The 23,769-nt window shown below is 47.1% G+C and overlaps 2 protein-coding genes and 2 long non-coding RNA genes across 4 annotated transcripts in view; 2 read left to right on the top strand and 2 right to left on the bottom strand.

The window, feature by feature from the left end:
* Window positions 1–3,291: 3,291 nt before the first annotated feature.
* Window positions 3,292–11,989, top strand: LOC310886633. The gene is made up of 3 exons (XR_014575395.1): window positions 3,292–3,968; window positions 4,102–4,388; window positions 11,433–11,989. It is a non-coding gene; the product is annotated as an uncharacterized lncRNA (long non-coding RNA).
* Window positions 4,387–6,825, bottom strand: ACTL9 (actin like 9). Its single transcript, XM_083811472.1, has one exon. It carries the CDS (start codon window positions 5,954–5,956, stop codon window positions 4,691–4,693), a length of 1,266 nt encoding a protein of 421 aa, XP_083667598.1. The 5' UTR covers window positions 5,957–6,825; the 3' UTR covers window positions 4,387–4,690.
* MUC16 (mucin 16, cell surface associated) lies at window positions 11,147–23,666 on the bottom strand. Its single transcript, XM_083811471.1, has 28 exons — window positions 23,360–23,666; window positions 23,184–23,251; window positions 22,624–22,796; window positions 22,495–22,521; window positions 22,132–22,256; window positions 21,973–22,040; window positions 21,305–21,477; window positions 20,692–20,718; window positions 20,256–20,401; window positions 20,085–20,152; window positions 19,727–19,899; window positions 19,420–19,446; window positions 19,073–19,221; window positions 18,922–18,989; window positions 18,457–18,629; window positions 17,926–17,952; window positions 17,595–17,737; window positions 17,412–17,479; window positions 16,924–17,096; window positions 16,441–16,604; window positions 15,653–15,720; window positions 14,786–14,940; window positions 14,113–14,276; window positions 13,950–14,014; window positions 13,129–13,304; window positions 12,986–13,027; window positions 12,297–12,376; window positions 11,147–11,349 (listed from the first exon to the last, which is right to left on the bottom strand). The coding sequence occupies exons 1-28, from the start codon at window positions 23,513–23,515 to the stop codon at window positions 11,251–11,253; spliced, it is 3,045 nt and encodes a 1,014-aa protein (XP_083667597.1). The 5' UTR covers window positions 23,516–23,666; the 3' UTR covers window positions 11,147–11,250.
* Window positions 13,960–23,769, top strand: part of LOC310886634 — a 64,075-nt gene continuing 54,265 nt past the window's right edge. The window contains exons 1-2 of the long non-coding RNA XR_014575396.1: window positions 13,960–14,045; window positions 18,943–19,009. This is a non-coding gene — a long non-coding RNA (uncharacterized lncRNA). The remainder of the gene's footprint in view (window positions 14,046–18,942; window positions 19,010–23,769) is intronic.

Raw genomic sequence — 23,769 nt, 5'->3', positions numbered from 1 at the left:
TGCTTCTTGTTTCTTTAACCAAGACAAAAGGGATGCATCTTTTTACTACATTTTCTTTGACAAGAAGTTGTTTTGTTTCTGGGGGAAAAATAATCTCTGCTGGGCCCAGCCGGCCAGCCAGGAGCTGGTTAGGATGGGTTTGTTGATTCCCTATTTGCTGCTGCACCTGCCTTTGCTAATCTCTCCTTGGACCAACCTGGGATATGTCCGTGGGCAATGAGAAACCTCTCCCCTGGCTGCATGGATGCACTGGTTAAACAAAATCAGAATGTTTTGATATAACCCAGGCAATATGCCTCATGGTCTCAGCATTTTTTCCAACTGGTGTAAGTGTAGTCTTCCTGAATTGCTTAGCATTTGTAAGAGGGGGAATGAAAAAAGCTTGGAAATGAAGGGAAAACGGAACAGCAATACCCAAAATTCAGAAGGGAATAGGAGATACTGTCAAATCTTATTTTATGCCTTGAAAAAAAGGAATAAAAGTCCTATTTGATTAACACCACCATGGAATTTAAGCATGATCCACTCTGCGGCTTATGCCCAGGCTGCGAAGGAAGCAGGACGAGCTGTGCCCCGAAATTCTGAATAACCACGCAGTAGTAGAAAAGCAGCTACTGAGACCCAGGTGGCCATGCAATTGTTGGGATGCAACATGACTGATTGTGTGTGCAGCATAGCCACAGGAAAAATCCCCCCAGTTTGAAGCTCTGCAGCCCGTAACAGTAGCTGTCATTAGTTGCTAGTAGTGTCTGCCCCTACCAAACTGAGCAGAATTTGTGAGATTTCATGGAAAGTCCATCACTCATCTCAGTGCTCGGAGGATGCTGTCAATGCTCCAGGGGTGCAGGGGACGATTGGTGTGGTGGCACCACAGGGACGGGACGTGGGAGGCAGCCAGGGCCCGTGTACCACACACTGGGCCTTGCTGTTTTGCCATCACTACAAAAGCAAAAGAAACTGAGCTGGATTTGGGGTGAAAATATTCTTGCATTGTCCTCTTGGAGGCTATGAAATGCATTAAATCCGCTGGTGGGTGGTGGGCAAGTCCCTCCCTGCCCTAAGTGACTGCAGTACAGCTCAGCTTGCCACTGGATTGCTGCGGCCTGGGGAAAGGGTGCACACAGATGCACTCATGTCCTCTGACTTCAATATGCTAGGCAGTGCAGATGAAGGACGAAGACATGATTCGGAGGATGTTAAAGCCAGCTGCAGCACAAGGCGCTCCTTCTGCCCACCGATGAGCCTCCGAAGCTCTGGGTTGCATTTTCCCGCCTGCGCTGGCTGCTCTCGTGCAAGGATCCTGTGTCACCACTTGAGCTCTTGTTGCGCTCACCCAGCATCTGGGGAAAACCTCCCCGAGCAGAGAGGCAGCCCTGCAGGCGAGTCACAGGGAGGTTTTGCTGCTTGGAAATGTTCCCCCCAAACCAGTGGCTGCATGGGGCTGAGGACGCTCCTGGAGCATCATGATGTGGCAGCAGTCAGCAGCAGGGGCTCTCGCTGGGGAAAGGCAACTTGTTGCAGGTGGTGGCAGCAGACAGAGGAGAAAACATACGAGTGAAAGGGAAGGGAGAGGAAAGGCTGCGTGTAAAGGTTAACGCTTGTCCCTGGCAGAGATGAGCAAATGTCTGAGCTCTTAAATAGCACTTGCTGACAAGGTTGTCTTGCAGCTGTTTTTTTTTCTCTAAAAGACAAATAATTTCCTTTTTTTTTTCTTTTTTCTTTTTTTTTTCCATTTTACTTGTAAAGCAGGGAGTCTGATGAACATCCTTTTGAGATTTCAGGTCATCACCATCTTCCCAGTGTGGTAGCATTAGTTCACACCTCCCACACTCATTGCGTTTCCTTAATACAGCAAGAAAAACCTAGGCAAGGCATCAGAATGAGATTACGGCAGAAAAATACTTTCCACTAAGTTACCGCAACATTTTGACTAACCTCAAAATCTTACCATCTTGCTCCTCCTGGTCCCTCACCTCTCCAGGATGTATGGCCAAGGGAGTTTCGCATCCTGCTCAAAGGTGCGTGGGGAGCCACGGGGCTTTGACAGCGAGTGCGGGGCTGCCCTGAGCCCGTGATGTGCCGGAGGGTGGCTTGTCAGCTGTAGATTCGCTGCAGGTCCCTAAACAAGAGGTAACTTGGGGGCTGCTGCCAGCCGCGAGCCACCACTCCCTTCTGCATAGAGAACACGCATCCGATGGTAGCCTGGCCACAGGTGAGCGATGCCCCGTGCCGTCCCCCAAATTCACTACTGGTTTTGTGAAGTGGGTCCGTGGCCAGGCGGGGGCCTCTGGGTGCACCAGCAGACAGGGGGCTGGGACTCCAGAACTGGCACAGAAACAGGAGGGGGGATTTGCTGGGCAAAAATTACAAGCACGCCAGGCATGTACCATGGCAGTACCCTCTCAGAGCTCACTGCAAAGCTAGCCAAAGTCAAAATTGGAGTCCTGTCCCTCTTTTAAGTCTTTTGCAGAAAAAGGTATAGTCTGAAAGCCAGAAGTTTGGCATTTCAGCTGACACCTGGGATGCGCAGTAATGCCCCTGGGCTGTGCCTGGTCACCCCACTCAGCTCACAGGGACCAAATTTGCAGTGCTCCATCCCACAGGACATGGGACCATGGTTTGCAGCTGCACTGGGTACAGAATGCCGGCAGCTCGACCTCATGGGTGCAGCCCCATTCTGCAGTGCATCCCTGCGGAGGCAGTGGCTGGCGGGGCCGGGAGTGCCGCTGTCAGCGCACAGGAGCTGCTTGCTCCTCCCAGGCAGCCAGCATCTGCGGCCTGGGTTTCTAGTGAGATTAAAAACTTGTTTTCTCCGGAAAGTTTCAGGGGAAATGAAGTAGCTAGTTTGAGTCAACATGAGAGCCAGACACTCTTTGCTTGTCAGAGAGCCGTGGGAAAGTGTCCTGCAACATGCCTCCTGCAGCATCCCCCATGTCTCTGCAGCATCCCTCTGGCACCCCTCCCACTTCCCTGCAGCATCCCCCCTGTGGCATCCCTTTGATATCCCTGCAGCATCCCTGTGGCCTCCCTCCTGCTCCTTCCCTCATCCCTGCAGCATCCCTCCTGCATTATTGCAGCACTCCCGTAACATCCCTCCTGCAGCCTCCCACATCCGTCCCACCCTATCCCGTGGCTCAATGCAGACCCCAGGCAGCCCCAAAAGCAGCACTGTAATGATGAGATCAGGTTGGGTCTGTCCCTGGGGCACAGTAAAACTGCCACCAGCTGAAAAGCTGGCACCAAATCCTACAACAGCTTCCATAGTTCAGGGGGAGTTTCATGACATTTTGGTAAATTTGGCATGATTTCTCTTGGGGGCCATCTGAAGGAGGACGTGGTGCTGAGCTTAACATGGTTGGTGATATTTTCTGTGGCTCCTGCTCCTCTCTGCAGTGTTTGTGTTCACAGGTGGCAGCTACGGGGTGGGACGATGCTGCTGCAGCCCATGCATGCTTGTGGAACTGGAAAGGGGGCAGACAATTCTGCTCTGTTAAAAGGAAATTAAATCTACCACGTTGCCGTTCATGGGCACTGATTAAACACGATGCAGTACCTTAACTCTGCCCACCAGAGTGCAGTAAATAAGGGGTCCTCATGGCACAGAGACATCTCGGGGCTGAAAGAAGGATGAGGGCTGAAGCGGGTGACAGGATGTGGGCACAGGTCCCCCATGTCCCGCAGCAAACAGGGAGCTCTCACCCTCGCAGCTGTGGGGAGCTCAGCATCTCCCACCCCTGAGCAGTTCCTGGGGCAGCTCCCGGCTCCCAGCTGGTGGCGATGGAGCCCTGAGGGCTGGGAGGGCAGCGGGGCATCTGCAGCTGCAGCTTGTAACCCTCGGCCCTACAAAACCCAACGGGAGGGGATGGGGGTCTCCCCCCCAGGAGAGGGAACAGAGGGCACAGGAATCCAGCTCCCTCCCTCCCCATCCAGCAGCACCTGATGGTCCCTTTCCCAGCTGCCTGGTCCAAGTAGGAAAACCCTTCAGGTGTCTGGAGGGGAGGGGGTTCATGGTGCTGTGGGTTTTGGCTTTGCTTCTTCTCCACAGGTTTGATTTGTGCTATGTCAGGCTGCTCTGAGAGCCTGTTTTTTGCATGAATATAGGTGTTCATGGCCAGCTTTCTGCTGTTGAAGTGATCACAAAGGCTGGATGCACTGTGGGGTTGCATGGGGAGCAGAAGACCTTTACTGGGTGCTGGGACTGCAGCCCCAATGGAGCAGCTCTTGTGCAAACCACAGCGTGAAGCTCTGGGAGCAGAGGATCCTGAGCTGCTGTGGGATGCCCCCGGACCCGTCCATCCCTGCTGGGGTTGGCAATGTCACCTTGGTGCTGCACAAGGAGTCAGTGCCTGGCAAGTTGTGGGGACGAGGATGGAGGAGCAAGGCAGCAGGTATGGATGGGCATGAGGGACCAGGTGGCTCGGGGCAGGTTTGGTGCCACCTCTGAGCCTTGTCCCCTGCTGGCCTTGGGGCTGCTTCTTTCTCCATGGTGGGTGATGTGTACGTGGGGAGCAGCGCAGCTGCCCCATCCCCATGTCTGAAATTTACCAAATCCCCTCAGCTGGTTACTCTGCAAGGCTGGGGAGATGATGGTTCTTAATAGAATAAAATATTTTATTACTGTTTCCTACTGCATGGCCTGTAGCAGTGAGAAAATCAAGCAAATGCTCATTACCCAGTGTGGGGCATTGCCTCAGAAGCACTTCTGGTGGACGATGCACGGCCCCTCTTCGTAGTACTCATCCCTGCGGATCCAGCACGACTGGAAGTTCGTGAGGGAGGCAAGGACAGAGCCCCCCATCCAGGCCGCGTGCCTCCGTCCCGGCACGGCCACCACCTCCACCTCGGTGCCAGGGGGCAGGCACTGAGCCAGCTCGCTGTCAAGCCTCCTCGGCAGCCCCTCGAACAGCGAGGAACCTCCACACAGGAGGATGTTTCTGTGCATCACTGACCTGATGTCCTCCGGAAGCAGGTCGAGGCTTCTCTGGGCCATCTCGTGGATGCCCATGTAGGAATCCCCCCAAGTTGGTAGGGGGTTGAAGAGCACCTCTGGGCACTGAAACCTCTCCTTGCTGAGGCTGATGGTCTGGCCGTCGGGCAGGGTAAAATCCAGAGTGCAGCTGGTGGGTGGGAGGAGGCACTCATTATCGAAGTCGAAAGCGACATAGCAGCATGTGTGCTTGATATCTTCCACCACGGGGGACATCCAATCACCAAGAGTGTGCTCCATGTCCCCCAGAAGCATTGTCAGGTACCAGGTGAGGCACGACCCTGCCACGTCCGTCCTCTTGGTGGCATAAGCCAAGCAGTTCCCATCGTGGACTGGCACAGCATGGGTGACGACGTGGCCGATGTCCACCACCAAGGCGCTTGTTCTGCCATGGGCGTAGGTGGAAAGGACGGGCTGAGGGGCCATGAAGATGCCAGGGGAGCCCAGTGACTCAAAGGCCACCTCTGCCACATTTTCCCGTCCGCTGGTGGGGCTGAGTGGGGGCTCCGTGATGAGCAGTGCGTGCTCCTCAGGTGGCACCCCAAGCTTGTGCTCGAACATGTGCTGCCACAGGGTTTCAGCTGCCTCCCAGTTGATGATGATGCCATTCTGCATCACCTCAATGATTTCAGTGTCTGGGTAAAGCAAGGCTTCCTCCCCAGTAAAAGCCTCAGATCTGGTTTCTTCCAGGCCCTTGGACCACACCGTGGTGTGGCTCACCAGGGTGCTGATTTCGGCACTGGGTGTCTGATGTCCAGAAAATCCTGCTCTGCAGCTCCTTGTGCCCATATCGATCACGACTGGTCCTGTTCTCAGTCCCAGGTCCTCACTCAAGAAGGAGCTGATGGTGGTGGAGGAGAAGCTGCTTACAGACCTCAGCCCCAGCTCATCCTGGTGGCATTCATGCAGGGAAGACATTGGGGAGCAAGTCCCTGTCCCCAGAGAGTCCTCATCCTGGGAAGATCCCATCCCACCTGCCTGTGACCTCCTGCACAGCCCTCCTTGGGAAAGGGAGCTTGGCTTTCCACTGAGCAGGCTTGGGCAGAATACCCAACACTTTGTGATGTACCAGAGAGAACTGTGACATCAGCCACGGCTGAGGTGGTGTCAGCGCACACCCCGGGTGTCCATGTCCCAGGCTCCCTCCTGGCCTCCTGTCTGCCCCAAAACAGGCAGAGTTCTGCCCTTCTGGGGGGTCCTGAGCAAACGTCACACCTCTCTGCCCCCCTTTATAAGCAGGATCAAGCTGTGCGCTCTTGGCTGGTGAAGCCCTCCTGGCTGCGCGGTGGGTGCTGCCCCTTCCCTGGGGAAATGCTGCCGTCCTCAAACACTGCAGGGCTGGGGGTGGCTGCCGCTGTTTGCTCTGGCACCCTCTGAATAACGGATTAGCAACGGATGCAGGAGCATCACTACAGACGTAGAAATGCCCGTGGGAGTGGGATGGTGGTGTTTGCATTGTGACACATTGGGCTCCGCGCTCAGTCTTGGGTGAAAGCGTGCTCCTGCTGCTGGGGTGCAGGCTCTGGGCTGCAGCGAGGCTCCCAGCCCCGCGGAGATTCACTGGAGAGCAGAGAGGCCCCTTCAGCCCCACGGCTGGGCAGTTGCTGCCTCTGTGCCCCAAGCAGAAGGTCAGTAACGCCACACGCGATGCCCAGTGGTGTTGGCTGCTTTTTGGCAATAGTGTGGAGGAAAAGTGAGTGCGCCAACCAGCCTTGTCTGATGCCAGCTGTCATGTCCTGGGGGTGGGTTGTGGTCTGTTGCTGGGCTCACTTTGCTGTTTCTTCTAGTGCTGCTTGGCTAGAAGCCAGCACCTTGGGGGATCCTTCATGGCACGGTGTGCCTGGAGCAGCTCCTTTGTGGTTATATGCACCCAAGAAAAACAGCCTCTTGCTTCCTGCAGTTCTCACCACCCTGCTTAATGCTCCCCACCGGACGCCAGTGGGCGCTTGCTGCTGCTGCTGAGGCTGGGCGCTACCATGACCGTTTGAGGAGGTAACACTGTGCGATCCAGTGGCACCGCCGTGCCATGCAGCTGCTCTCCGGCTGTTGGTGGGCACGGATCCGGCTCACTTTTGCACCACGGAGGCTGCAGTAGGCTGGGCATGCACATGAGAGCTGGTGGAATGTTGCGTTGCCTCGATGCAGCTGCATTGGGCTGAGACGTGTCACCTGAAGGCAAATGTGAAGACAGAAGTGCTGAGGAACAGCCCTAGCACATCCACAGTGCATGGAGGGGAATGGGGCCAGCGGGAGGCCAAAGATGGTGCTGGGAGGAAAGGAGCCACAGCGCTGGAGCTGCAGCTGGCTCAGGGCACGTCCCCAAGGCCAAGCCAGGGCCCTTGGCCCTGACCTTGGCTGACACCCATCTGCTAATCCCCACCCTGGGGCAGAGGCACTGCCCAGCTCTGGGAACTGGTGGCCACAGCCCCTGCCTTGGGGCCAGGTCACCGCTGGACCTGGGCCACCTGCGTCACCGTGAGCTGGCCCTGCCCCAGCAAGGGGGCTCTGCTTTGGAAACGGCAGCTCCAGAGCAAACGTGGGCACGTGTCCAAGCACAACAGGGAGTGCGTTGCAACACCGTGCAGGGGATGCTGAGTGGCACTGTGGTATGCACAGGCTCCTTCCTCTTGGGCCCCAGCTGTCCCCATGGTGTGCTCAAGCTTTTCCCCCGCAAGCTGCTGCTGCTCTCACTGCTGCCCAGTCCTCCTTCCCCTCTCAGCTGCCTTGGTGCCCCTTCCTCAGTGTATTTCAGCTTTAGCTTTTGCTCTTTAACAGCAGCACAGCTTTTGGGGGCTGGGTATGGGAGACAAGCTGACAGGGCTGGGGTTTGCATGCCCTGCCTGTGATGGCAAAGATGTGGGGGGTCTGCTGTACCTGGTCTGCCAGGGATAGGGGAATGCTTGGCACATAGCAGCAGCTATGTTGGCAGAGAAAGGCATGTCTGCAGCAAACCTGTAGGAAATGCGGTTGCATGTTGTTGCTAGGATGGTTTCTTGGCTCTTTGGAGGCCCCACAAATGGGTTGGACAGGGCTGAGTGCTGCTTTGCTGCATCTAAACTAAAGCTTTTCTAAATGACACCTGCTGTGTGTCTTGCTATGGTACAGATAAGCTTGCCCCAGTGCTCTCAAGTTTGTCCTGGACCCAGGGTGCTGCCAGGATCTCTACTGGGACACCGCTGTTTTTTGTCCCGGGGCCAGAAGGGGCAGTGGTGCCAGCAAAGGGGCTTGCTGGTGGGCACTCCACAACGTGTGCTGGCCTCTCCTCCAGGTCCCAGCAAAGCCCTGAGGGGAGCAGGAGGTGGCAAAGTTCACAGCTCTGCACAGCAGCTGTTCTCCTGTGGGCAAGGTGTAAAAAAAAAAAAAAAAAATTAAAGAAAGAAAATTCAGCACCTCTAGGAAGCAGCTCCACAAAATAACACTGTGCACTCCCAGTGCATGCTGGCTGTCACATCCCTGTGCTGTCCTGTTGTCAGCATCACTTGTGCAGAGTGAGACAGTGGGCTTTGCAGTGAGAGGGGAGCAGGATGCTATGTGTGGTGGGGACATCGGACATGGGGAAGATGTGTGGTAGAAGCCTGTGGCTGCTGCTTGAATATAGGCCCCTGGCAGCCCCAATCTGTCATCCGTCTTTTCCTGAGCAGCTGCCATCAAAGCCAGAGCTGGAAAGTCCTCTGCTCACAGCTTCCCCATTGCTCATTGCGTGGGTGGCATGGAAACCTGCAAGGTCTTTCACAAGCAGCTGTGAAAGCTTTTAAGCCAATGTTGCTGACATAATATTGGGTGCTTGAAAATCTTTGAACAAACAAATAGGTTTCTAATCCCCTGGCTCCACTCTGCACTGCCAAACCTGACCTGGGAGGTGAACCGGTCCAACCTGCCCTTGAGGAGTTTTGCTTTGAAAGTAAAAAGGCAGTTTGACTGTGTGGAAACGTTGCCTGCAGTGGAAGGATTAATGAGTAATCATGGTTTCATTAATTCTAGTGCTTTCACTTTCAGCGGATAGTTCATCTAATGGCAGTGTCAAATAACTACCTAGAGATCAGCACCATCTCCTGTGTTCTGCAGCAAATCAAGGGACACTGCAGGCGCTGAGCTCTCAGGCAAGGCTGTCCAGCTCAGCATGGTTTGAGTGGCAGGAAAAGGTCCTGATCTCGTAAAGTAACATCAGGATCTGGGCTATGGGATGCTCAACACTGAGGAGCAGAAGATCAGAGATGCTGGGGCAGACGTATTTTTCTGGTTTGAGATGAGAGGTGTTGTTACAGAGGAAATGCAAGGAATTCTGTCTTGCAGCAACGAACCAGCATATTTTCAGCTGAAATCAGCATCAGTCTTGTTTGCGGCTAGCAAACGTGACACCCATCTACAAGAAGGGCCAGAGGGTAGACCTGGGGAACTATAGGCCTGTTAGTTTGACCTCAGTGCCAGGGAAGCTCATGGAGCAGATTATCTTGAGTGTCATCACGCGGCACTTACAGGACAACCAGGCGATCAGGCCCAGTCAGCATGGATTTATGAAAGGCAGCTCCTGCTTGATGAACCTGATCTCCTATGACAAAGTGACATGCTTAGTAGATGAGGGAAAGGCTGTGGATGTGGTCTACCTTGACTTCAGTAAGGCTTTTGATACCGTTTCCCACAACATTCTCATCAAGAAACTGGCTGCTCGTGGCTTGGACTGGCGTACGCTTCGTTGGGTTAAAAACTGGCTGGATAGCCGGGCCCAAAGAGTTGTGGTGAATGGAGTCAAATCCAGTTGGAGGCTGGTCACTAGTGGAGTCCCCCAGGGCTCAGTACTGGGGCCAGTCCTCTTTAATATCTTTATCAATGATCTGGATGAGGGGATTGAGTGCACCCTCAGTAAGTTTGCAGATGACACCAAGTTAGGGGCGTGTGTCGATCTGCTCGAGGGTAGGAAGGCTCTGCAGGAGGATCTGGATAGGCTGGACCAATGGGCTGAGGTCAACTGTACGAAGTTCAACAAGGCCAAGTGCCAGGTCCTGCACCTGGGGCGCAACAACCCCAAGCAGAGCTACAGGCTGGGAGATGAGTGGTTGGAAAGCTGCCTGGCAGAGAAGGACCTGGGAGTATTGGTTGATAGTTGGCTGAATATGAGCCAGCAGTGTGCTCAGGTGGCCAAGAAGGCCAACAGCATCCTGGCTTGCATAAGAAGCAGTGTGGCCAGCAGGTCTAGGGAAGTGATTGTCCCCCTGTGCTCGGCTCTGGTGAGGCCGCACCTCAAGTACTGTGTTCAGTTTTGGGCCCCTCGCTACAAGAAGGACATGGAGGTGCTCGAGTGAGTCCAGAGAAGGACAACAAGGCTGGTGAGGGGTCTGGAGAACAAGTCTTACGAGGAGCAGCTGAGGGAGCTGGGAATGTTCAGCCTGGAGAAGAGGAGGCTCAGGGGCAACCTTATCGCTCTCTATAGGTACCTTAAAGGAGGCTGTAAAGAGGTGGGGGTTGGTCTATTCTCCCACATGCCTGGTGACAGGATGAGGGGGAATGGGCTAAAGTTGCGCCAGGGGAGGTTTAGGTTGGATGTTAGGAAGAACTTCTTTACCAAAAGGGTTGTTAGCCATTGGAATTGGCTGTCCAGGGAAGTGGTTGAGTCACCATCCCTGGAGGTCTTTAAGAGACGTTTAGATGTTGAACTTAGTGATATGGTTTAGTGGAGAACTTGTTAGTGTTAGGTCAGAGGTTGGACTCGGTGACCTTGGAGGTCTCTTCCAACCTAGACGATTCTGTGATTCTGTGATCTGAAGACTCAGGGTGACAGTATCACGCTCAGACCTAGCAATGTACTTTCAAATAATCTCTTGGCAACATTTTAAATATGATGTTTTCATCAATTTAAGATATTTACTTCTTAAAAGGTAGACAAGGAAAAATCTAAAATCTAGGTGATGTTTTAAAGTTTGTAATAGTGATATCTATGAATTTTTATTATTTTAAGCTCTTTTCAGAAAACTAACACTGATCAGCCTTGCAAACTGCAGTTCATGGTAGTTTTTATTTTCTGCTGGTTGTGTAATATTCATATAAAATAGTGCAGTGCTTTAAAAAAATATACTTTTTCTCAGCATCTGCACTGTTATCAGTCTCCCATAGTATGAAAATAGTTGTGGTAATAGTGCAAAGATTTATCCCAAGACGAGAAAATGCTAAATATAATTTATTAAAGAAACATTTTTCTAGTACTTATAAACATTTTTTCCTTTGTCGAGGGATGAGCAGGTCTGTCAAGACAGACTTCATCTGTTCTGTCAATGCACTTTTCTTGTGTTCAGATGTGGGAAGAACCCCCCGTACATGCCCTGTTGAACCTGGTATAGCTGTGACTTTCTTCTTAGACAAGAGACAATCTGGTGGGAAAAGAACAATGTTAATAGTAAATAAATAAATAAATAAATAAATAAAGGTCTGCTCTTTGCCTTTTGTTAAACAGCCCTAAACCACATTGTCAAGAGGAGATACCCTCCGTGTGACAGATGGAGGGACTTTGTGAGTGAGCCACTTGCCAAGGCTGCATAGGCAGACACTAGCACAGACCCCAGTTCTGAATCTGAGGTTTTCCCTCATCTAAATCTTGCTGACTAAGTCTTATTCTTTAACCTCCAAGGACAGGAATCCATGTTGTCTGAAGATGTAGCTATTTAGCTGGTACAAAGCAAACACAGCTAAAGATGAAACTGCTTTTAAGATACTGTCCCCTATCAAATAAGGACCAGAGTTCAGAAAAAGATCTACTCTGCTCTTTCCAAAGGGATACAGCTTGGATATGGCCCTGCAGGGCTGCTACGGTCTGCATGTTAAGAGCATTAAATACAAAATTCCAGATGCGATACCTGCAGGTTATTACGAATATTTCTGCTTCTATACTCCCTTATCAGTATCTTGATTATTCTGCAGAGACTGAACGGGAATGAGGTTGAAGAGGGGTGCTGTACAAGATCTAATCTAATTCATCCTGCTTGTTCTCTTGGTGCTTGTTTTACCTTTGGTTTATCTTTTTTCTCTCTGCAAAGGACCCTGGATCTCATTCATGATCCACTGCTTCCTTCCCTAGAAAACTGCTTAGCAAGCTATAATACCTTTACACCTGCTCCTCTGCACAAGTGCTTGAAAAAACTGACAGTAACTGAAGGCAGATTTGGCCTGGCATTTGCTGCTACCGTGCATGTCAGAGTACTGCTCCCACCAGGCTTCTTATGGCTGTGGCTGTCTGAATGCCCCCCCCTGCAACTCCCCAGGTGGTTGGGCTCTGCTGTAGTCAAAAGTGAGAGGTGAGAACAACACAAGGGCCACTTACCAGGAAGCATAACAAGAGAAGAAGAACAAAGCCAAGCACGGTGAAAATGCAGATGAGGATAATTGCCCAGAATTGAAGCTCTGCAAAGGCAAAATAAGGGCACATCAGTTTTCTGGACTCCTAGCTGTTTTACTTGGAACGGAGTGAGATCTTGCCCTGGCAAAGTTCAGAAGAACTGTACAAGCATGTAGGTGAGGCAACATCACTGGAAGGCAGCATCTGGCCTTCCCTGGCCGCAGAACAAACATGCCTCAGCTGTGTGAAGATGGCAAGGATGTACAGAAACCTTGGCAGACTCAGGAGGGTCCAAGGCACAATTTCAAACACCATCTCAGGGAGCAACAGAGCCCTCAGATGGTTTCAGAGATGTTCAAAAATACAAAGTTGTCTCTTAGCTGCCAGCTGGACCCTTCTGGGGGAGGGTGCAGGGCTCAGGGTGTCAGCAAAAGCTGTTATTTGTCAGCATGTTCATGGTGCATGGAAAAGCAACTTTTCAGAGTAATTTTTTTATGTTTACCGTTAGTTCTGGAGTTGTTGTTATGCTCACAATACTGTTTCTGTCTCCTCAAAGTGCTAGATTTCTGGGCTTTTGCCCCAGATACCACTCCATTTCAAGGTAAGTGACACTAATTTACTGTAGCTCAAGTATTTGGTGGCTTTAGGGTGAATCACTCCATAAAAACACTTACCGGATCTTTTGGACTCCTGTTCTGTTGTGAGTGGAGAGTAACCTGTAAAAGAAAGGGTGGGACAGTTGAGAAACAGGGCACTTCAGAGGTGATTAAAACAAAAGTAGCAGAAGTTCCCACAAAGTCATCTCTGGAGCACTTGCCTTCAACCACCAGACTCTGCTCCTCCAGCTCATAGCTGGGGCCCAGCTTGGTGAACCCGTGTGTCAGGTGTTTCAGCTCCTCGTACACCTCTTGCTTTTGTAAAGTCCTTGAGAAGGGTTCCATTGTGAATTTGCAGACCGAGTCTACACTTACATAAGCTTTCCCATGGACAGGCCTGGAAGATGAAAACCAGAGCCATTGTTATGGGACCAAAAAAAAAAAAAAAACCCAAAAACATAAAATTGAGTAGAGGCAGAGAGAGGAATTCAGCACTGGGTTCATGCTTACAGGTGTCTAAGCAATGTTTTATTAACATGGATCAACTTTTACATTTGAAGGTAGATGTTAAAGGAATCCATATGCATCCTTGTGAAATCTACTCACTAATCCCAGGCAAGGCATTTCTAAGAGAAATCAGTTTATCTATTTTATTTGTTTCTCCAATGTAGTGTTGTAGAAGATGCACAAAAGTAGATTTTGTTCTCAGGCTGGTCAGTTCTGTTGTTTGTTTTACTAACGTCTTAGGTTTTGTAGCTTATTTGAATAAGCTAAACGAGGGAATGAGCTTATCTGTTTTACTCTGGAATTGTTTCTGTGAAAATAGTTTTGCTATCATGGAAAGAGAACCACCTGTTATTTGGATAGAAACCTTGTGAAGTAAAGGCAAAACTGACCGAGAGTGAATAAGGGTGCCTCCTATGTGTCATCGAGAGCACAAAGGTTGACAATGAGGTGTAAACACTATAGTGTAGCTTTGAATGCCATTTCTGCTAAATGCTCTGCTTGGGTGAAAGAAAAACACTTCTGAAGAAGGACATACCCAAAGCTCTCAACATTACAGCCAGCAAAGTAGTCCTTCATGCTGCTAGTTCTGAATACATCGAGCTGATGGGAAGAAATGGAACAATTGAGCAAAGTGAGTAAATTTAATGCATCTTTAATTAGGACAGTGTAATCTATCCAAGCTATTGCTGTTAGCTTACCTCTTTCTCAATTTTCTCTTTGCTCTCGTGATACATCTGTGACCTGGAGTCCTGCAGTTCTGGGGAGTAGGGAAGGTTGGAGATTCTGAATTTTAATCTGAAGTTTTCTTTCCCAGAGTTGAGAGGTGTTTTGTAAGTTGCTGCCTCAATTGCTAGCTCCAAGCCTGGAAATTGATGGAAAAAATCGGGATAAATTCTAGCAAAGAGAAACAGAGGGTCTTGTGCCAATCTGTTGTGCTTGGAAGACTTAGCTGGGAAAATATGATGAGGTACTAAAATATTAACAGAACGTGAGTTGCACTGGCATCTGACAGTAAATTCCCAGTCTACTCTTTGAAATCTTAGTCCTTCAGCAATATACTAAGACAGCCAGTTCTTCAGGAAGTTGTACATTTGGCAAAAGGTAAGTCTGTTTATCTCTAAATGCTTGAAGTTACAGTAAGTAGTTATCACTTCACTTCCTGTTTGACATCGAATAGCCCCTTAAAGTATTGAGGACTAGAGGCCTAGACTGAGACAGACTGAATGTGGTAAAGGACTAGCCCAACTCTGACCTCAGTTCAGTCATTCAGGAACAGGCTTTTTGCCATTGTTAGACCAGAAAGCGGGGAATTCTGTGACAGTGGGTTGATCTGGGTGGAAATGGGGCACCTGAGGTCTGAGCTTTACATACCGCCTACTGAGAATTCTTGCAGCTGGTAGCTGCTTCCCAACCATAGTCCAGTTGCATTTGAAGTCCCATCCTGAAAAGCCCTTTCAACTACAGTCCTGTTGATGCTGGGCTCTGGTCGGAAGAAGCACTTGCAGTCAACCACAATGGATCCAGTCCTGTGGAGAAAACAGATTCTGAGATAGATGGGCTGATCATAAAGCTGCTTCATGTAGGAAATAATTTCCTTAGGGGTTTCTGCTGTCCTGTGTTAATGTTTAAGCTAATGTGATGCTTCTGGGAGATGTGGAACAGGCTGCTTTGGGAATTTTCCTTTGGCTAGGGACAGTAAATAAAATAAATATATAAAATACCAATACTTATTGTTTCTGCAAACTTAGGTTATGATTACCCTGCATGAATAACATGAATGATCGGCACTTGTTTAAAAATCTTCTAGCCACTGTGAGGGTCCCTTGTCCAAGCCTCTTCACATGTAAAGCAGGACACTACAGATATACCCAAAGCCCTCTCTTAAAAAGTAGCAGAGTCCAAGTTGGGAAGAAGAAGGAAGAATTTGCAGGGTAGCCATTCAGTCCTCATTCTTAAAGAGGTAAGGTTGCTGATGTTGATCAGTAATTACTGGGATATTCAGAGACTTGGGAGTACCTTACAAAAATCCTGAGTCTGAGGAAAATGTCAGTCCATAGCAAGTCAGGAAAAATTCAAACTGATGAATTCTGGAAAGCTCATAAGGCATTAACCAAACCATTTCCAACATGAGAACATAGGGGAGGAATTTTGCAAAGGACAAGGGTACTTGGCCATTGGAGAATAGTACCAGGAGGCAGTAACCTTTTAAACCTTTCTTAATGAAATTGTATTACAGACCTTAGTCTTGTAATACTGCAGTTCAGGAACTGGTCTTGCAGGTTGCTCTGACGGTATAACTGGTTCATCTGAAATTAAAATATCACATTAAATAATGAGTTCTGGACCTCATGGTAGATGCTTTAGCGCAGTAGGAGGGCTTCTAACTTTGGAACAGCTCTAGATTATTATTTTTCTAGTTGGATTTCATGGGAGATTTTTTTATTTTTAATTTTTTACTTCTGAGTATGCCTTCTGGTGATAGGGTCCAAGTTCCAGCTTGGTAGGCCTTTTTGTCTTATCTGAGCAAGTTGCCACTGTTAAACCATGCAATCTGACTGATGGCTGTCATCTTGATCCATATTTCATGGATAGAACAGACTCAGATCTCAAAGCATGCAATGTTATGGCTTCGTTTAAAAAGCAAGAACTACCTATGTAAAGCTTTATTAGGATGGATTGGTGCTGAAGAGAATGTGTTGGTTTCTCAGCGATGAATTATAAATATGCTGACCTCTGAGTTGGCGGAGATTTGTGTGCACTTCTAGATACGCGAGTAAGATGCCAAGTGTGCATTTAATAGATGATCTCAATCTGTTGCATTTTATAATGTATGTCTTTGGCTGGAGATAATTTCTGAAGACCACATGTAAAGGAATGAACTTAAAAGTGACTGACAGGCCAATCACATCTTTTAGATTCTAGAATTTTTTACTCACAGATGTTTTTTAATTAAAAAATCAACCTATGGTAGTTGTTGCAAAAATTGACCAATTAGTTATGGCAGTATTTGAGTTGCAGCTCCTTACCTTGTTACTGATGCTTTCCACTGCTGCTTTATATTCTGGAGACTGAGAGTCTGGATTAGTTAAATTTTCATTGACTATTCTAAAGCTCAATTTGTAGCCCATTATGGCTGGAGCTTTAGTCAAGACAGGCTTTCTGGTGGTAGCTGCTTCACTGAGGTGGAAACCTAAATAAAAAAAGGTAGACTGTTTTTATTTTTACAACAGACAAATGCACACCATGAAAACGATAAGGGTGTGTCCCTGTTTAGTTTCTATGATGTAACAATGAAATTCTCCAGGAATTTGTATGATTTAATGGATGGAAATGTTTCTAGAATGGCAACAACATGATGGTTTGGTTTTGCCATAGTGTCAAAAGACACAGAATCCCAACAAACCAAAGGGAAAGTTCATTAGTGCTCAAGCCCTGATGGAGTGGAAGAATGAGGAATGATCTCCAAGTGATCCCAAAATCTTTATTTGATACTGCTTATGGATGCTTACCATCAATGTACAGGCTGTTCTTCTCTAGGCTGTAGTGCCCTAGTTTGGTGATGCCATTTGTCATGGTGCTCAGCTCATGATAAACCATTTCTCTGTCAAACCTGGCAATGCTAATGTCATTTTTGTAGCTGCAGAGAGCATCAATGCCAGTGTCGTCCATGTCTCTCCCAGACCTAAGTGAAAATGTCACATTGTTTAGGACACTGCTAATACTAACAGAACACCCTGTGTGATATATATGTGACTAGGGAAAAACAGGCTCTGAAACCTATCAGCACAGTTGGGATCCTGACATCTTTCAGTGGCTTCTCAAGAATTGTGGCAGCAGTATTTAGATACCAAGATAATTTTACCAGCAAGAAAGTCATGATGGAAAGGAAAGTGCCACTGGCTTCTGTTTTCTGGCATCAGGATATCTATGGTAAATTATTTAAATTTAGGGTGTGTAAGAACAGACAAATGGTTAATTGCACTTTCAGGAATCTTACCTAAATCTCATCACTTTACATCCAGTGTAGACAGAACTTATGCTGCTTCTTTTAAAGAGAGGATCGATCTGTTTAAAAAAAAAAAAAAAAAGGTAAATTTGAGAACTTGAAAGCATATCCTGAGTTTAATACACACCAAACATCACCATAACACAAAATGGGCAAGACTAGAGCCAGACTTACATAATGGTTGATAGCTTTTTCTGTGGAAATGAATTTGCGGGAACTTGGTGCATCCAGATCTGCAGTGTATTGGAGGTTGGTCAAGGTGAAATTAAGTGTGAAATGACCCAATGTTGGGCTTTGTACAGTAGTTATACTAAGAGCTGTAAACAAATGGATTAAAAGAAGGATTATGATTTTACTTTACAAAAAGATTTATTTTCTTTCAAAGACATTCCCAATCCTATCAAACTTCAGGGCTACTCCAAAGAATCTGTTTGCCTTGTGTTTTTTTTTTAGCGCACCACTCCTTTGATAGCTTTCCCTGGAATGAGTTTGGCAAAACACTTACATGATCTCTCAAGTGGTTCATTATAACCTGGAAAGGAAATGCAAGAGAAACATGATATAAGAGATCTATATACACTTGGAGAATGAAAGAGAAGAGGGGACAATTAAATGGATGACTCAGGAATGAATCACCAGAACCAGTCCCTGAGGGCGTGAATCTATTAAACTATTACTTAAGCACAAGGAGCGTTTATATTAGCAAAGACTACAATGCAAAAATACATGCTGCTGCTTATACTAAATAGCAGTAGAGTAGAAATCAGGTGAAATGGTGATATGAAAATGCATGACTGATATCAAGACTAAAATTGTCACTCTTCAATGTAACATAGAAATTTAAATCTTCAAAAATGTCTGTGAAAACATTCTTAGAAGCATACACTTCATCTTACACAAGTTATGCAGTAAACCCCAGACGAACCACCTTTTCCTTAAGGTTACTTTTATTTTTTTTAACTGAAGTCTTTCCTAAGGCCCACCGTGGTCCCAAACTGCTCTAGTGACTGGAGAAATGAGAAAATCAAGCATTTACCATTGATATAGAGGCTCTTGTTGTCCAGTTTATAAATTCCTAATTTGGTGATGCCATTTGTCATGCTCCTTAGTTCTTGGTAAACCTTGGCTTGGTCCAACTTGGGCACTTGAGAGCCATTTCCATGGTTGCAGATGGCATCTACTGCAGTGTTATCGCTAGTCCCCACTGACCTGAGGAATTAAATATAATGGAGCTCCATTAGTTATGATACAAATCTGTGGGTTTTCTTCTGATATGATTAAAAACAAGCACAAAGCAATTAAATTTGTCCTCAGTTCTCAGATGAACTGTAGAAGTTAAGATGTGGTAAACACAGCATACAAAAGCAGCATAAAAAAGTGCATAAAAGCTTTATTTTAATGATACTGACTACTTGAAAAAGGAAACAAATTCATTAGTTTTTAAGTGTCTGTCAAACATAAATCCATTTGCTAAAGTTCATCTCCAAGCTATGTTGCTCACCTGAATCCTATTGCTTTGCAGCCAATGAAATCAGAGCCAATGCTGCTCTTCTGAAGCAGGGGGACAAGCTGACAAGGAAAAGGTCTTTGTGAGTATGGGAAACCCAAAATACTGTCTGATTTCAGTGAAGAACATCATATTTTTCACTTACATAATGTTGCATTATTTTCTTAGTAGAATTGAATTTAGCAGAATGTGGTGTCCCTAGTTCAGTCGTGAACCTGAGATTGGTTATGGTGAAGTTCAATGTGAATTGCTCTATTATTTGTCCTGGGCTTTGTGTGGTGGACGGCTTCACCACTGTAACGGAGAAAAAAAAGCTACACAGGTAAAAAGAAGACTCTTCGCTTTTTTTTTTTTTTTTACATTTAAATAAGAAAAACTTATGAGCATAATCACACACCAGGTATTTGGCAATCTTAGGAGCATTGCTAAATCAGATAAAAATGACGTGCCTTTGAGTAGCTTTGACAGGTATCAGTTTTTAAATATACTTACAGGACAGACCATGCGGTTCATTGTAATCTGAAAAAGAAATGGACAATCATTAGGAAAATATTTCAAGAATGTTTTCTGTCCTCTACTTTTCAAGAGCAGCAGGGCTAAACACATGGCTTTTTTTTATTACTAATTACTTCAGGATCGTGGTTACTACATTCATGATTGTGTTAACTTAGTGATACTTGACAGGCTTTTGTCCTTTGCTTTTTGCTATGTGTTCTGAGATGTATTTAATCCTTCTCATTCTCATTTCAAAATGGTTTACGTCAATATAAGGAATAATGCCTTGAGGTGGTCCTGTTACCGTTAATGTAGAGGCTCTGGCTGTTAAGGCAGTAGTGTCCCAACTTAGTGATGCCATTTGTCATGTTCCTCAGCTCATGGTAAACTGTCACTTTGTTGAACTTGAACTCTGAAGGTTCATCTCTATAGCTGCAGATGGCATCTACTTCTGTGTCATCCCTGTCTTCCTTTGACCTAGGAAATGAGGCATTGTTTTAAGGATATTAGCTGGTTGGTGGAGAAGTCCATCTTAGCTTTTATTATATGATCAAGGTAATCACTCGGTGACATTATGTTGATGTAGTGAATATGAGAAATGAGAAACTACTTTTAACTTCTTAAGAAGCAGGTAACAGACTTTTCCCAGACGTGGCTCTTACCTGAATGCCATTATTCTGCAGCCAATATAAACAGAGCCAATACTGCTTTTTTGGAGTAGAGGGTCAACCTAGAAATTTAGTTATATATAAGTACAATGTCATGGCAAAGGCTAGAAATTGGCAATATTTAAAGAACTGTGCCTAAGCAAGGAATGATTCTGCCAGACTTACATAATTGTACATGACTTTTCCAGTTGATTTGAATTTTTTAGAATTTGGCATCCCCAGGTCTGCAGTGAATGGGAGGTTGGTTATAGTGAAGTTCAATGTGAAGTTCCTTACTGCTGGTGACAGATGTTTTGTACTTTGATCAACGACTGTAAAGAGCAAGGTAGATTATTGTTTGAAAATATAAATTACAATCATCATCCTTACAGAAAATCCCTATAAGAAAAAATATAATATTCTCATTAGATAGATTATTAGATATTCTAATCGGCTTTAGGGTCATAGCAGCTGTGGTTTCCTAACAGGCTGCCAGATTTTCATAACACTAATTTATAAGTGTTGTGCTCTTGGTTGGTTAGTGCATTTTATTTTATTTTTTTCACTATTGCTAACTAGCAAAATCTTCTTGCCATTTCAATTGATATTTAAAAGTACTTACGTAGCCCAGGCTGCAGTTCATTATAACCTGGGGGGGAAAGGACAGTATTTGAGAAACCGGCTTATAATTTGAAATGCTTTGTCCGTAGTGGAACACAACTTGAATCATTTTTGTTTGAGAGAGCCTGCATAAACATTTTTTAGGAAGGGCTGATTTGATGACTGTCTAAGCATAAATTCACTTTATCACTGTATGTTAATGGCAAACTGCTGCTTTTCCTAGTGCACAGAATTCTCCCTTCCTCAAGGATGTTGAAAGGGAACTTACCTGTTGCACAAACCTAATTTAATTTCTACATTGACAATTTAAGTACAACTTTTGTCAAGTGGTGTCCTGTTCTAGTACTGTTCTTCTGCAGGGAAGTGCATTTCTAGTGTACCTTGGGAGGTCAGTTGTTATACTTTTTGGAGAATAACTTCATGGTACACTATAGATTGCTTAGTACAAAGGTGCAAAAGCTATGGCTTCTTTGCTTTGGCTAGTATTTGCTTGTGCCCTTTCTTCAAGTTTTTATTGCTTCTGTAGTTATGTAGTAAATCAAATTCTCCATCCATCTGATAACAAATCAACGGTCAGAAGAGGATTCCCTCCTGACATCAGCTCAGCTACTTACCATTAACATAAAAGCTGGCTGCATCCAGCCTGTAGGGTCCTAGTTCAGTGCAGTTGGCTGTCATCTTGCTCAACTCATGGTAAACCTTGATTTGGTCAAATTCTGTAGGAGTAGCATTGGCTTTGTATGTGCAGACTGCATCCATAGCAGTGACCTCTCTATTCTTCACAGACCTGAAAAATCGCACATTTACAGACTTAAATGACACCTGTGTGCTTTTATTTGCATTTGTTTGCACACTACCATGGAATTGGATTTCATCTTAAAATACTGTATAACGATGTTATTATTTGAATGAATGCCCTCAAATTCTTGAAACTAATTTATGTTGCTTTATGCAATCAGAATAGCATTTCTACAATCTAACTAAATTGTACTGAAAATTAGACTACCTTCATGTAAAGTTGGTGGGAAATCAATGCAATCAACATAGAAGAAATTATCTAATGACCACTCAATCATGAGGGATCTTAAATGAGGTGTAATTCTACTCTGTACTCTTTAGAATTTAATAGCTCTATCAGGTTAGTAGCAAACAAAATCAGGAAGGGATTATATGATAATGCCTGACTTAATCCTATATACTAACATCTGCATAATCCTTATTGTCAGTAAAAGTATGAATTGTCATTAACTTCTATAATAAAAAACTATCAAGATATGAATACCTTAGCAGCATCACTGTACATCCTCTGTGAACAGCCTTAATGCTGCTGTTCTTGAGCATACGGTCAAGCTGCCAAGAAAGAAAAGATTATAAATTACAGTGAATAAAAAAAATAAAAGAAGAAAAACATAGACACGAGAGGATCCTGATTGAAACTCACCAGGTATGTAAGATTTTGTTTCGCAGCACTGAATATTTTAGAATTCATATCTCCCAATGATGAGTGGACAAGATTGGTAATAGTGAAGTTGACTGTGAAATGTCCCTCTATTGGAAGAGATGTAGCTGCAAGAAAAAAAAACTAAATTCTTTGAAACATAAAAGAAATTATTCATAATATGGTAACTGACAGGGACAAAGAAGCCCCTAACAGATGGAATGCATTGTAAAGATACTGAAAAAAACAGCATGAAATAATGATGCCAGCAGTCCTAACAATAAAGTGCAGAGAATGAAGCTAAAGAGGAAGTAGGAGGAGATTAAAGCCCATTATGGGTCCATCTCATTGCTGCAAGGTACTCACTGGGTGTGACTGGCGGTTCGTTGTAACCTGGAAAAAGGGGGAGAGAGGGATGAGCTGGAGCCGGGAAAGGGGACGGGCGAGGGCTGGGGAAGGCTGCCGCAGGAAGGCAGAGGGAGAGGCCTTGGTCACCGTTGACGTAGAGGCTGTCCCTGTCCAGGCTGTAGGGGCCCAGGCGCGTGATGCCTCTGGTCTTGTTGCTCACTTCGTGGTAAAGGCCTACCCTGTCCAAGCCTGGGGTGGAGGGCTCCTTTGTGTAGGTGCAGACGGCGTCCACGCCTGTGTTGTCCCCTTGCCCCACTGGCCTGGAAAACAGAAAGCCGTGCCTGAGCGCCCCTTTCTGTGCCCTGTCGCTGCAAGGTCAGGCCTTGGGGCTCCTGCAGCCACGTCTCTGTGGGGCATGCGCGTTCTGTATTCCGCCGTCAGGCACGGATGGCGTGCCCTTCCTGTCCTGCCTCCACTAAAAGTATGGCGTTTGTCAGAAAGCACTGGGCAAGGCCAAGCTTTGGAGTCATTCTCGGGGCTACGCTGTGACCCGCAAGTGAGAGGGAGGGCAGCGAGGGGAGGCCCTGAGGGAGGAGGGCAGCAGGGAGATGGTCCCGGCTCCATCCTGCTGGCGGTGAGAGCAGAAGCGTGACGGGCTACCCAGTACTCATGGGACCTGCAGAGGGACACTCGGGCTCCCCCCATACCTGAAGGCTGTCGTTCCACATGCAAGAAAAGCGGGGCCAATGCTGCTATCCTTCAGAAGGCGGTTGAGCTGCCAACGAGAGAGGTTTCACAAGTGAGCCCTGTCCCTCTCCCTGCACTCCTGCCGCTGCAGGGGCCAGCAGGAGGCCTGGCCGTGGAAGTGCCTTGGGCTACCTACCAAGGTGGTCATGACTCTCCGGGTAGTGTTGAGCTTTGCCGAGTTTGGAGTGGCCAGGTTGGAATCGTAGGGGAGATTGGTGATGGTGAAGTTGATGGTGAAACGCTCGGGGCCTGCAGTGGTCGTTGGTGGATGAGTGGGAGCTGCAAGAAGCATGGACGGGGAGTGAGATGGCGCAGGAGCCAGGCTGTGGAGGCTCTGGGTGGACAAGCGCAGGGGTCTCTGGCCAGCCAGCCTTCCTCCACGGTGCTCGTCACGATGGGGAAGGCTGGCAGGTTCCCCGCTTGTGCCAGGGATCGCGAGCCCAGCCCCACAACCACCCCTGCCCGGGAGAAGCGGCCTGCGAAGCGCTGGTTGCCTTTGGGGTCCATCTCGTTGCTGCGAGGTACTCACTGGGTGTGACTGGCGGT

The sequence above is a fragment of the Anser anser genome (assembly GCF_964211835.1).
Source record: "Anser anser genome assembly, chromosome: 25".
NCBI classification, from domain to species: domain Eukaryota; kingdom Metazoa; phylum Chordata; class Aves; order Anseriformes; family Anatidae; genus Anser; species Anser anser.
This window is presented reverse-complemented; position numbering and strand designations above follow the sequence as displayed.

Bases quoted from the DNA above. Each gene is read 5' to 3' on its own strand.
- ACTL9 (XM_083811472.1), bottom strand. From the start codon at position 5,956: ATGGGATCTTCCCAGGATGAGGACTCTCTGGGGACAGGGACTTGCTCC.
- MUC16 (XM_083811471.1), bottom strand. From the start codon at position 23,515: ATGCTTCTTGCAGCTCCCACTCATCCACCAACGACCACTGCAGGCCCC. The intron at 17,738-17,925 runs GTAAGTGTTTTG...ATTTGTTTACAG, and splicing joins TGAACCACTTGAGAGATCAT to CTCTTAGTATAACTACTGTA. The intron at 14,015-14,112 runs GTAAGCTAACAG...TCTTCCCATCAG, and splicing joins AAGAGAAAATTGAGAAAGAG to CTCGATGTATTCAGAACTAG.